At 44.3% G+C, this 12,926-nt stretch overlaps 1 protein-coding gene across 13 annotated transcripts in view; it reads right to left on the bottom strand.

Annotated features, from left to right (window-relative positions):
• The window catches only part of ADAM22 (ADAM metallopeptidase domain 22), a 124,630-nt gene extending 111,964 nt beyond the window's left edge, over positions 1-12,666 (bottom strand). For 6 of the 13 annotated variants that reach the window (XM_081163169.1, XM_081163164.1, XM_081163166.1 and 3 more), the window contains exons 1-2: positions 12,287-12,665; positions 11,631-11,800 (exon numbers count right to left, since the gene is read on the bottom strand). In XM_081163169.1, the coding sequence (XP_081019295.1) occupies positions 11,631-11,800; positions 12,287-12,365 (249 nt within the window). In that variant the 5' untranslated portion in view covers positions 12,366-12,665. Of the gene's footprint in view, positions 1-11,630; positions 11,801-12,286 lie in introns of all 13 variants that reach the window. The other 7 variants (XM_081163163.1, XM_081163157.1, XM_081163168.1 and 4 more) reach the window with 4 other exon arrangements.
• Positions 12,667-12,926: the final 260 nt, after the last annotated feature.

Below are 12,926 nucleotides of genomic sequence, written 5' to 3' on the forward strand. Positions count from 1 at the left end.
GCAATGGCAACAACAAGAGGTGCTCTCTTCCCCACCCTTCTAGGTTAAGCTGCTTGGCTAAAGAAAGCTTGAGGGGGAACCAGGAGCTTTGCATGTTGGGACTGTGAGCGCAATGGTGGCTGGTGACCACTGGAACTGATAGGGTAGAAAGTAGGAGGCCCAACAGTAGGTGGCGCTAGAACCAATGACAGGCAGAACCAACTCATTCTGGTTTTCTCCTCCGCCTCCTCCATGCTGAAGACTCCAAGGGCAACCCTGAGAGTGAGGGTGCTGGCAGGCAGTGCTACCTTCTGCAGTGGTTATAAGTAAGACAGATACACAAGTGGGCGCAAATGCCCCATTAGTCCTCCACTGGCAAATTCCTAGCTTTGAGGAGGTGCTCGGAGGTGCCATGCACCTTAATTCTAAATGCATTTTCTTTTGAAGCTAAATCACCCGACGTCGCTTCTCTCTGGAACTGTGCTGCCCTTTGCCGCCTGCTGAGTTGCACAGGAATCTTTCTGCGTCCTTTTCCCCCCTTACAAGGGCAAACTCCCTGAATGCAAGTGCAATGCTTACAACCCCACATCTAAACACTCGTACCGCAATAATGAGATGCACATTTCTTTAATTCTAGAAAATTCCACCGCAGGCAGCATGGCAATCTGGAGGAGGGATCAAGGGTGACAACATAAATTTATCATGAGCCGGAAAGCTGCAGTTCATTTACATATCTCTGATATAAACAAAGCAGATGCCAAACGACATACGGGCCTACTGGTGCTAACACTTAATTATTAAATTGTAAATGTGAAAACTTACAAGCATGTCACCCCACTGAGGCCTCTCCTGGTGCCCACAAGGTTCCCTCTCCCAGCCCGGCTGAAATTAGGCTTGAAAGAAGCAGTGTGAGCTTGCTTGCGAAGCATGTGTGTAAGTGTTGTACACACAACCGTAGAGCCAGTTTGCAAATGTGCCCACAGGTCCAAAAAGGTGGGTGACCCGATGGTTTCTTGAATGGACAACTGGCTTGCAAAGGTGGGAATTGAAATCAAAAGTGTGTGTGAGAGAGAAACAGCCTGTCCCCCCTCTCACACAAAAATAAATAAATTGGATACGATATCCAACATATCGTAACAGCTGTTGTTCTTGTATAAAGAATATATTATATTGGAAAAAATAAGCAAATATTCACACAATGTCAATCCTGATGGGTTTTAGGTATCTTGTAGAGACATATTTATTCATTCATTTGATTAAGATGACCAGAGGAGGTTGTCCTGCTGTTCTTACATTGCTGTGATGCAACTCTGATGTATTGCTGCTGTGGTTTGACATTTCAGATGATTTTATTATGTACCCTACGTCTTTGTGTCGTATATCTTCATGTTGTATCCTCCTCTGGGATTGCTTTTAATGGAGAGAGAGTCATAAATCACCTGAATAAGTACACAACAGCTATGCCTACATAACTGTTACAAAAATTGTTCCATCTTCCGCGCTTCTTCATCCAAAGAAAACAACAAAATCTCATATATGTATACTAAGCGGCATGTCCTCCCACATTTCATGGGCTTGTTCCTAGGTAAGGGTGTCCAGGAGTCCAGCTTAAAACCAATGCTGCTGATTCTGAAAAAGTTGTAGCATTTTGCGGTTCTTTAAACCCAGGCCAGGCCAGAGAAGATCCTGCTCTGAAGCCCTGGAAAGCCACTGCCAGTCTGTGAAGACCAGGGATGGGGAAGCCGCTTTCTTCCAGATGCTGTTGGCCTCCAACTCTCTGAAGCCCTAGCTAGCAAGCCCAATGGTTAGGAACAGTGTTAGAAAATCAGATATATAATGTAATTGCCAAATGGAACCTTAAGCATGGGCTGCGGTCGCCACAATGGAATGTCTAGGCACTGTATTCCCGCCATGAACTATTTATTTATTTATTCATTTATTATTATTACTATTATTATTATTATTTCCATTTCTATACCGCTTTATATCTTCAGGAACAAATCTCAAAGCAGTTTAAAACACATTAAAACATCAAATAAAACAACCCAGAATAAAACTAATTCAAGCATTCAGGAAAATATTTCAGATCCTGACATTTTGCTTTCCCTAGTGGCCAGCATGGCATCCAGAGATCTCCACATAGTCACAATTCGACCTGCACCAGTCACAAATCACACCTGGATAATTTCAAGCACTGGTCGGGAATGACAGGAGTTGTAGACCAACAACATCTGGAGGGCCACAGGTTCCCCGGGCTGGAATAGGGAATAGCGAGTGAGATAGGCCAACAATCCCATCCTAGGAAAGTTCCTTTCACTGAAGGAATCAGAGGGGAGGGCAGACATGGAACCATTTGTATTTATCGTATTCATGTCCTACCATTCCTCCAGGGTGGCATACATAAGGTCATCGGATTTTAGCCTCGCAGGAACCTCACGATGGAAGATCTAGCAATTTGTGCAAGACCATCTTGTGGTGGCTAAGCAAGGAGTTGAGCCTATACATCCCAGTTCCAAAATCAAACATCCTACCAAAATGCGGTTTCTTGCACACAATCTGCCAAGCAAGAGTCAAACCAAGCATGGTATGAAAAAGGTTCCTAATTAGACGTACTTCTTTTTATTTTTTAAAAAGCAAAATTATTGGAGAGTTTACCTCTTCACCAAAACCTCAATTCAAGTCTCCTTCCCCTGCAAAATATTACCCTACTGTTCGCTATAGATGGAAAACCTTATGAGTTTTTCTTCTTCTGCAGGGACTTTTCTCATCAGTGTGGACGACTGGAGCCAAAGAATTATCCCCTTCCCTTGCAGTCCTTTTCCAAATGCCCACATACTGCTTTTCAGAAATAGAAAGACATCAGGAATTCCAACCAAGGAGCTCCCACATCATATGTAGTTTTACCCTCAGGTCTCATGCCTGCAGGTGAATTGTCCTTTCTGGGAATCACCCACCGTTTTTCAAAGCAACATTAAAGTCCTGCCATCTGAAATCACTTTAGGCAAAAGAATGCTACACTTGGAATGGATCTCACTGGTAAGACTGTAAGCTCTCAACTACACTCAACCAACCATGAATGATAGACACAGTGAAGCTAATTGAGCATCCTTCAGTAAACATCATGAATCAAATTTAAGAGTGTCCTGTGACAACGTTATTGCAATTTCCCAGTGGCAATGAACACATCAGCTGCAGAAACTCTCACTCTCTAAAGACACTGCGGGCAGCCCCAATCCAGCATTTGTTCATCCTTAATCACGCCAGGGAACTCTTGCTGATTCTGTAACTCTTAGGCATTTCTGAACATCACCTTAATATTCACTCTCCACAGACTGAACAAATAGTTTCCTTAACCATATGGTAGGTCTTGGATCGCGCATTCTTCATTCATTCATTCCTAGGTTCTCTTAAACAACCATGCATGTTTGGGGCTCTCTAAAGAAACAGTTCGTCAGATGGCACAACTATTTCTGCAATTTACTTTTTGGGTCGCATGCAGGGAATCCAAGACTGACTTGCCCCACCTCTGCTCCAGGGTATAGAAACAATTTGTTCCCAGAAGAGTTCTTGTATAGGCTTCTTCTGGGCATACTAGTTTTCTCACTATATGGATATTTCCCCCCATCAGGGTGCAATTAAACCATTTTAGATCATGCCTTAAAGGCCTCCGGTCTGAAGTGGTGCTATTCTGGAACAGTATTCCCATGTCATGTTTGTCTTTGAGAACCTGTGAGCTTCCTATAGGCACCAGACTGGCCCACTAGGTGAACAGAAGACTTTTCTAGATGGGCCTCTGGTCTGTTATAGTCATGCTTTTCTTTTGTTCTCAGGACACTTTATGCACAATGAATCATTTTTCTCTCATTCCTGGGTATAAAGCCATGGTTAACCTCCATTTGTCAAACAGAATATGGTTTCTTAATGTTTTGTACATCCACCCAGTTACATCAACCCACTGAAAGGGTTCCACATCCCCAACCTTTCTAACCAACCCTTTTCCACCCTGGATGCAAAATTCCTGGGGTCTGTCCAATGTATAAATATCCTTCATTTTTTTGTTGATATGTTGAAATATTCCTGTTAAATTATTCCTGTTTTATTTATTATTTAAATAATCACTGGTCATGATTCGCACCCAGAAAATTTTTGCCTGGCTGGAATACAGTGGTACCTCGGGTTAAGTACTTAATTCATTCTGGAGGTCTGTTCTTAACCTGAAACTGTTCTTAACCTGAGGTACCACTTTAGCTAATGGGGCCTCCTGCTGCTGCCGCGCCGATGGAGCACCATTTCTGTTCTCATCCTGAAGCAAAGTTCTTAACCTGAAGCACTATTTCTGGCTTAGTGGAGTGTGTAACCTGAAGCATATGTAACCCGAGATACCACTGTATGTTCTTCAACTCTGATACTGGCTGTTGCTTGCCTGTATGGAGGATAGGGAGTTGGTGGGCGGGGTGTATTAGCCAGCATTCCATACAGAACTAAAATTGTATCACCCACCACTGCCATACACCCCTTGGAAGCTTGTCTGGGAAACAGTTCCCCACCTCTCATCTGGGAACCCTTGGTTCAGCGGGGATTTGAATATAATTCCAGTCCAAACACAAGTCTCTGAGCATCAATGGGTAGCATCAAGACATTCTCCAGCTCACAGGCTGTAAACTGTTTACTGAGGAAAGTGCTGGGTGTTGTTTTAAATTGTCTTATTTCAGGAAAGCAGGAAAGACCTGGCAGTAGACTAAACAAGGGATATTATATATGATGTTTCTTGACTATCGTAGCTCTCGTCCAGACTGTTCTTTTGTTTTGCCCTAAGTTTCATGAAAGATTTATTGCCAACTTGGTCAGTTTTTCTCTCCAAGCCATCAGTTACTTCCCAGAATGCTGACAGGGTGAAAGAGATCTGAGAAATCAGACCCTCTCTGGCTATGTCTCCTGTGCAGGAAGCGCTTTCATCCCCAGCTCTACAGCCAGAATAAACTCTGATCTTACTTCAGATGTCAGGGAGTAGACTGTTTTGGATAAAGGGAAATTAATATCAATAAAGGAATATTTGAAATGCTTTACTGAAAAAAAATTGCAAGGAAAAACAGCCAGACTAATTGTTCGGCTTCTAGTAAGCTCAGTGAACACTGATAAACAAACTACAGTGGTACCTCGGTTTAAGTACTCAATTCGTTCCGGAGGTCCGGACTTAACCTGAAACTGTTCTTAACCTGAAGAACCACTTTAGCTAATGGGGCCTTCTGCTGCCGCCACGCCGCCGGAGCCTGATTACTGTTCTCATTCTGAAGCAAAGTTCTTAACCCGAGGTAATATTTCTGGGTTAGCGGAGTCTGTAACCTGAAGCGTATGTAACCTGAGGTACCACTGTAACTAACTAACTAACTAACTAACTAACTAACTAACTAACTAACTAACTAACTAACAGCCAGTCATATAAATTGGAAATCTCGAATCAGAATGCAATGACTACATCAGGCTTCACCAAGCTGGTGTCCGCCACACAGTTTGGACTACAACTCCCATCAGCCCCATTCAGCAAATGAAATTAATACTGTAGTCCAAAACATCTCAAAGACACCAGGCTGGCTAAGGCTGGACTACATGCTACATTACATTCAGGTTTATTTACAGGCCCAAAACAACGGACAGCATATTAATACAAAAAATGATACAATTAATCAATCATCAGAACAAGACGGCAAACTCACAGGTTACCTGGCTGTAGCCTATCCACCCAGTGAACTGGCCAAAAAAAGGCGGCAACTCACTCACCAAGTGTTGCCTCACTCAACCCAATCCCTGTCTGCCAGTTCTACCATCAGCCCTAGAGTCCTTAACAATCACACTGTATGTCACAGCAAACCAGCAGACACCCTTCCCAGGGTCTTGACCCCACCCACCCAATCAAGATCCTGGCACAAAGAGGAGAGTCCTCACTCTTGTCCCAACCTGAAGAACATGCAGCTTGCATTTCAACCAAAAATGCAGGCGATGAATACAGTGGTACCTCTGGTTACGTACTTAATTCGTTCTGGAGGTCCGTTCTTAACCTGAAACTGTTCTTAACCTGAAGCACCACTTTATCTAATGAGGCCTCCTGCTGCCGCCACACCGCCGCCGTGCGATTTCTGTTCTCATCCTGAAGCAAAGTTCTAAACCCAAGGTACTATTTCTGGGTTAGCGGAGTCTGTAACCTGAAGCATATGTAACCTGAAGCATATGTAACCCGAGGTACCACTGTACTCTCCCTGGAATGAAACATTAGTCCTTGCTTTGAGTTTACTCCCGGAAAGCAACAGTGGACCGAGCAAAATTTGAACAATAAACCAGAGAACAACATTTCCCCCTACAATTCACCGCATCAAGCTAGAATAAAGCAGTACTCTTGGCCAGTGAAACGAACTGGCTATTACTAATGGTACAGGTCCACAGATAAAACTTTCCAGCAATGAGTGCATAAAACATTTAAGCTTTTTGAATGGAATATTGATTAGAACCGGGAGATGGCAGGCCTATCTAGATGCCTTTCAAGCCTTTGCAAGAAATTCCAAACAAATATCTCATCTCACTTTTTTTAATGGCGCCATAAAACCAGGTCATAAACATCACCTAAAGAACAAATGCTAGGTGAATGGAGTTAGGTGGACATTACTAGGGCATCCAGTTTCCTGTCTGGTTTTTCTAAGTTTCTAACAATCATGAGTTTCAATATATTTCTGTACACATAATTCCATTGTGGGATCCCTCCTCGTATTAATTTTGTTATTTGAGGGGCTGATTCAATTCCCTTCACTTATGGAGTCTGACCTAATAAACCCAGTACAATCCCCCAAGCTGGAGTAACTACAGGTGAAATGAAACTTCTTATGGCTGCATATATGGAAAAAATTATCATCATTATTCATATTACTGAGTTATTTGATTTATATGCTGCCTTTGCTTCAATGAGCTCATGGCAACAAACATGATTTCTCTCTCGCACACATACACACTTTATTCTTACAACCCTGCGAGGTAGGTGAGGCTGAATGTCGGTGACTAAGCTACAGCAAGCTTCATTAAAATGGAAATTAGGGTTGCCAGTCATATACCTAATCTGTATATGATATTGATTGACTGTAGCAATTATATATGACTCAGTGGTATATGTCCATCAGCTCTACACATACAACGTAAGTGTTTCTATTGAATAATGCCCATTACCCTACTTAGATTTTAGATTTGTAGCATGGGGAGGTAGAGAACATATATCTGCGCAAAAGAAGAACACCACAATATACTGATGCACTAAGACAGAAGAAGACAATGTGGTGCCCTTCAGCTATCGTTAGACTACAATTCCTATCATCCCTGACCATGAGCCATGCTGTCTGGGCTCATGGGAGTTGCAGTGGAACACCTGAAGGGCATTACATTTGGAATCCCAGCTCATGTAGGCCACTCCTTAGTACAGGAGGCAGCTTTTTCATTATTATTGAAACAAACAAAAAAGGAAACATAAACCTATCCAATCTCAGTAAACACAGTATACAACTAAGGCCCACGTACCAACAGGCATTGCTCATCTTGGTCAGGGGTCTATATTGCCATTCTCTTGTGACTGGCAAATTCAGCACCCGGGCCAGCGCTTTGTTGCTTTCAAGCAAAAACTGAAATGGTGACCGCACTTAGAAGGCGAAGACCCCACCCTTCCACCTGCCATTATCACTGCAGCAACGATCATGCCCCTACCACCCTCCTTATTTGCTTGACTATCAGACACAATGGCTAAGATGTAACATACCTTCTACACCAGGTGGGGAGACCTGTGATCCACCAGATGCTGTTGGACTACAACTCCCATCAGCCCTGGCTTCTGGGGGTATTATTAATGAATTGCACAGTAAGGAATTATGGACAAGAAGGTCATCACAGGCACTAGGATCCAGGAGGACTATGTTGCATTTCACTGGGAACATCCGCTGAGCTCATATGTGACATCTTCTGCTCCTATTTTATACCAATGGAGTTTTAAAGCATCATCCGTTCTCAGATTATGAATATTTACAACGCTGCCTAAAAACAGAATGGGCATTTACTTTCAATCTCACATGGAAACAACATCTTGCTGAGTAACTACCAGCTCTCATAGTTCTGGACACTTGTTAGACCTAAAGTAATAAAACTTGCTTAACAACCTTGCATTTGTGCAGGAAAAGCCAAACCAAACCGTCTCTCCAAGTACACATCATTAGGCAATGCAGGTAAGTAAAAAGGCAAAGGACCCCTGGACGGTTAAGTCCAGTCAAAGGCGACTATGGGGTGAGGTACTCATCTCGCTTCAGGCCGAAGGAGCCGGCGTTAGTCATGTGGCCAGCATGACTAAACTGCTTCTGGCATAACTGAACACCGTGACAAGTGCCAGAGCGCATGGAAACTCCATTTAAGTTTCCGCAGCAGCAGTACCTATTTATTTACTTGAACTGGTATGCTTTCAAACTGCTAGGTTGGCAGAAGCTGGGACAGAGCAACGGGAGCTCACCCCGTTGAGCAGATTCGAACCACTGACCTTCTGATCTACAAGCCCAAGAGGCTCAGTGGTTTAGACCACAGAGCCACCCGCATCCCTTTTTTAGGCAATTCACAGCACATGTGAATTATCTGGCCCATGATTTGAGATGACAGTCTTAGTTTGAGTCTATTTCATTACAAGCCATATTTTAACTGTGAAAATGACAGTACCCATGCCTGCTCTGTAAATAAATGATTTTCAAAATGGGGCAGTTCATTCTATCATGAACACAACCTAAATTAAGAAGTGCGCATACACACGAAAGCTTATACCCAGAACAAACTTAGTTGGTCTCTAAGGTGCTACTGGACAATTTTTTTTATTTTTATATATATCTTGACTGCGTCAGACCAACACTGCTACCTACCTGAATCTACAACCTAAATTAAAATACAATATAAGCAAAATAAAACACGTTTTACCCTTCATATTTTTACTATCACCAATTCTCTCTCATTCATGATTTAAAAATAAAATAAAAAGGATGGACTAAAAATGTTTTCAACTGACAATATGGGCTTATTTGTATAGTTACTTTTGTAAGAGCAAGTGGAGCAAAAGTGTGACTTTCTTTAAGAGTTCTTAAAAAAATGCAGCAAAACAGAAACTTGGATTAAGACAATACATATTTCATCTGTCACATCATTCATGATGCGATGACATTACAGAGATGCATGACTTTGCAAAACACCATGAAATGCTTTTAGGAACACATAACTTAGTGCACAATATATCTCAACAGGCAGGTGCCAATTAGAAGCTATAGTTTCTGGAAAGCTGCAGCCTGGGCAAAGAAGAAGGAAAACAATATGTAACAGTGTTTTGTAAGGTAACTGAGCTGTGTTTGTGACTGTATTGGTGTTTCAAACTTTAGGGTCTTCAGATAACCTTGAAAAGGAGAGATTTGCTCAGTGGCTTTTGATAATGGTTTGTTTTTCACATCACTGGCCTGGACACCTTGTTAAACCCACAAACTATGAGCAGCACCAAGAGCACCAACAGATCAACAGTAAACTATGATCACTAATGTGCAAATTATGTAGAGCTATTTGACCGATCAGCAGAGAAACCATATATCCCTGAACAAGGATAGTCAACATGGCAGACTCCAGATGTTGGCTTCCAACTCTCATGAGCCCCAGCCACCATGGCCAAGGGTAAGGGATGATGGGTAAGGGATGATGTGAATTGTAGTGCAGCAACATCTGGAGAATACCAATGGAGAGAACCCCAAACCATCCAATACAAACTACCATTAATTTCTATATTTTGTAAAATGAACTCAAGATAATACAGTAAGTATTTATTTTCTTCAACACAGCTCTCATACCTGAAAAGCCAAGCCCGTTTAAATGAAACAAAGGCTTGCCTCTTTGGTAGTGGGAGCTGCTAGAGTGAAAACTTCAAGGGGAAGCTCTATCTATTCATGCATTGCCCATCGTCCACAGGCAACACTGCAACTTGAGGTTAAATCTTTTGCTTACAGAATTCCCATCAGTGTAATTAAATGAAGCTCAAGCAGTTAAAATCTCACTTAAAAACTTTTTTTTCCTTTGTCAAAACCCAATGATTTTCCAACTCTTGTTTCAGTAAGCATGTTGCTTTGCAAAAGCTCTGCAATCATACGATCACACAGAACACTGAAACAAACTAGAGTGAGTTATTCATGTAAAACAGAGTCTATTGATAAGAGGATTGCAAGTTGCTAGCTATGGTTGTTGCTCAATGGTTTTTCTACTTTTCCTAACTTTAAAAGTAATTTACATTATATTCTTACTACTTAGGATAAATGGAAAAATCTGAAAGCAATGACTCACATACCCTAAACAGAAGAATGAAACAAATGAATATACAGTGGTACCTCGGGTAAAGTACTTAATTCGTTCTGGAGGTCTGTTCTTAACCTGAAACTGTTCTTAACTTGAAGCACCACTTTAGCTAATGGGGCCTCCTGCTGCTGCCGCGCCGCTGGGGCACGATTTCTGTTCTCACCCTGAAGCAAAGTTCTTAACCCGAGGTACTATTTCTGGGTTAGCAGAGTCTGTAACCTGAAGCGTATGTAACCCGAGGTACCACTGAACACAAATCTAGTTTCTTAAAACTCTAGACTCATTTAGAAGACTTTAAAATAAAAAATGACTTGAATCAGTTAATTTTCAATGCAATCCAATGCATGTTTACAAAGACATTGCCTTCCATGGGGCTTACTCCCTTCTAAGTGTGCTTAGGATTGCAACTACCTGGCTACTAGCACAATCTTGTGCATATCTACTCAGCAGTTTCAATGAATGCAATAGGTCATACTGTTTTCCCGGGTAAGTCTGTACAGGGTGGCAGCGTAAATAAATTAGTTAAATAAACTAGTTACAAATATGATTCAGAGGACAAATTTCCTGCAGAGACATACACACTTTTTCAAGCTAAGTTATCAAATACATTCCAGATGAGGGGAGGAAATAACCTTCTATTCAAAATATAACCTTAAATGCTCCTGTAATCCTAAAACTATATACTGTACATGGCAGATGAAACTTAAAAACCATTCAAAAACACACACACATTCTGCCAGGAAGTTAGGAAATGCATATCTACACTGGCTATTATTGATCAGACCCACTTGGGGAAGCTTTCAGCAAGCGCCCTGTGGTCTGCTAACAATTGCTTTTAGAGCCATGATACTGCCAAAAACAGAACCCATCTTGCTGAAACCAAGATTTCTACGCTGATGCGTACATTTTCCACAAAGGACAGAAAAGAGGGTCACCTGACTTCCAAAAAGAAAAGACAAATTGCAGGATTTGTTCTTTCATAATAGCCATTCCTTTCCCAAGGCAATTACTTCATTCTGGGTACCTCCGCTGTGCCTAGATTGCAAAATTCCCTCCCCTCCGACTGTCATTTCTATGCATGGCGCATCAGACCTGGACTAGCGTTTTGGAAGGAGCCACCGCCTCCGCCTCCTTCCCTTTTCCCCAAGCGCACGTCTCCTGGGCAACAGAAAACCCCAAAGAGTAGGCTGCCCTCTCCTTTTCTCTCTGACTATCACCGGAAGCCAGAGCTGCCCCCCCCACGGCCGCCTGCTGCTGCTGCTCACCTGCTTCCCACCGAAGCTGCCGCCGCCGCCGCCGATGCGGGTGTTGAGCACGTCGTGTTGAGTTTCGTTGCCACCGTCCGTGCTATAGATCAGCCGGAAAGGGACGATATTTTGCCTCTCCATAAAGCGATCCCCGTCCCTTCGCTCCATCTCTGTCAACAAGGCGTCTCCTCGGGGAAAGAGAGAGAGAGGAGGGTGGGGAGGTGGGAGAAAAAAGAGACACAGTCACGATCAAGCAGATCGGGATCGCTTTTATTTACAAAAGATGACCCTCCGGGGCGCGACGTAAAGGGAGGCGGGCAGCGGCCAGGAGCAAGGCGGCACACGCGCTCCAGATTGCAGGGCTGGGGAAGCCAGAAGCCAGCCCACCCAGCTCCATCTTAGCGGGAGACCCTTTTCGCGTCTCGCCTTGCTGGATCTTTCTCTGCTACCTGCTTCTTCCTAAACACACGCCCCGAGACACGCAAGCGCACGGAATGCAGCGGCGCTCTTGCTGTTGCCTCCCTGGAAAGCATTGGGGATGCTGCTCGGCTGCACCGGCCGAGGCTCCCTCTGCCCCCCCAAGAGATCGCTGCAAGGCGATCCCTGCCGAGCGTCCGTGTGCCGCGATGCAAAGGTGAGGCGAGGACGCCCACCCACTCTCTCTTTATTTTTACCTGCGCGGCTGGAGCCGGCTCCGGAGAGCATCCCGAAGGCACAAAGCGTCAAGGAGAGCAGAGAAGTCGCTGGCTGCATGGCTGGGTCTCGGTCGGGTGGGAAGGAGGGAGGCGCGTCCTTCCTCCTCCTCCTCCTCCCCCCTCCTGCCCGCAATAAGCGCGGGTCACACGGCGGCTGGCATGGAGGGGGAGAGGAAAGGCGCCCCCCGCTCCCGGGGTCTCCTCCTTGCGAGCGAGCGAGGCGCGCGTCCTCCTCCTCGCCAATGCCGCCTCCGCCGCCTTAGTACTGCATTGTGCTGGACGGGCTTCCGTTCGCTCGGCGAGCTTCTACTGCATTGGGCGGCTTGCTGTAGCTCAGAGGCTTCCCAGCTCCGCCCCTCGCTCCCCACACATGCAGCAGCCCGGAGAGGCGGAGAGGGAGCGAGAGGCTTTTTTGCCTTCGCGTCGGCGCGAAAGCCCCCTTTCGCTTCGGAGGAGCGAAGCCGAGGGAAGAGAAGCCGGGATTCCCGGGAAATGTAGTTCGTTGAGCCTAAAGTTCCTCAGAGAGGGAACCTGTGTGAAAAGCTCGAACTGCGCCTGTCTCGCGCGAGGGCAAAAAAATAAGCCGCTCGTGGTGGTTGCCTTTCTTTGCACAACAGGT

This window comes from Podarcis bocagei (genome assembly GCF_964188305.1).
Source record: "Podarcis bocagei genome assembly, chromosome: 12".
Taxonomy (NCBI): Eukaryota; Metazoa; Chordata; class Lepidosauria; order Squamata; family Lacertidae; genus Podarcis; species Podarcis bocagei.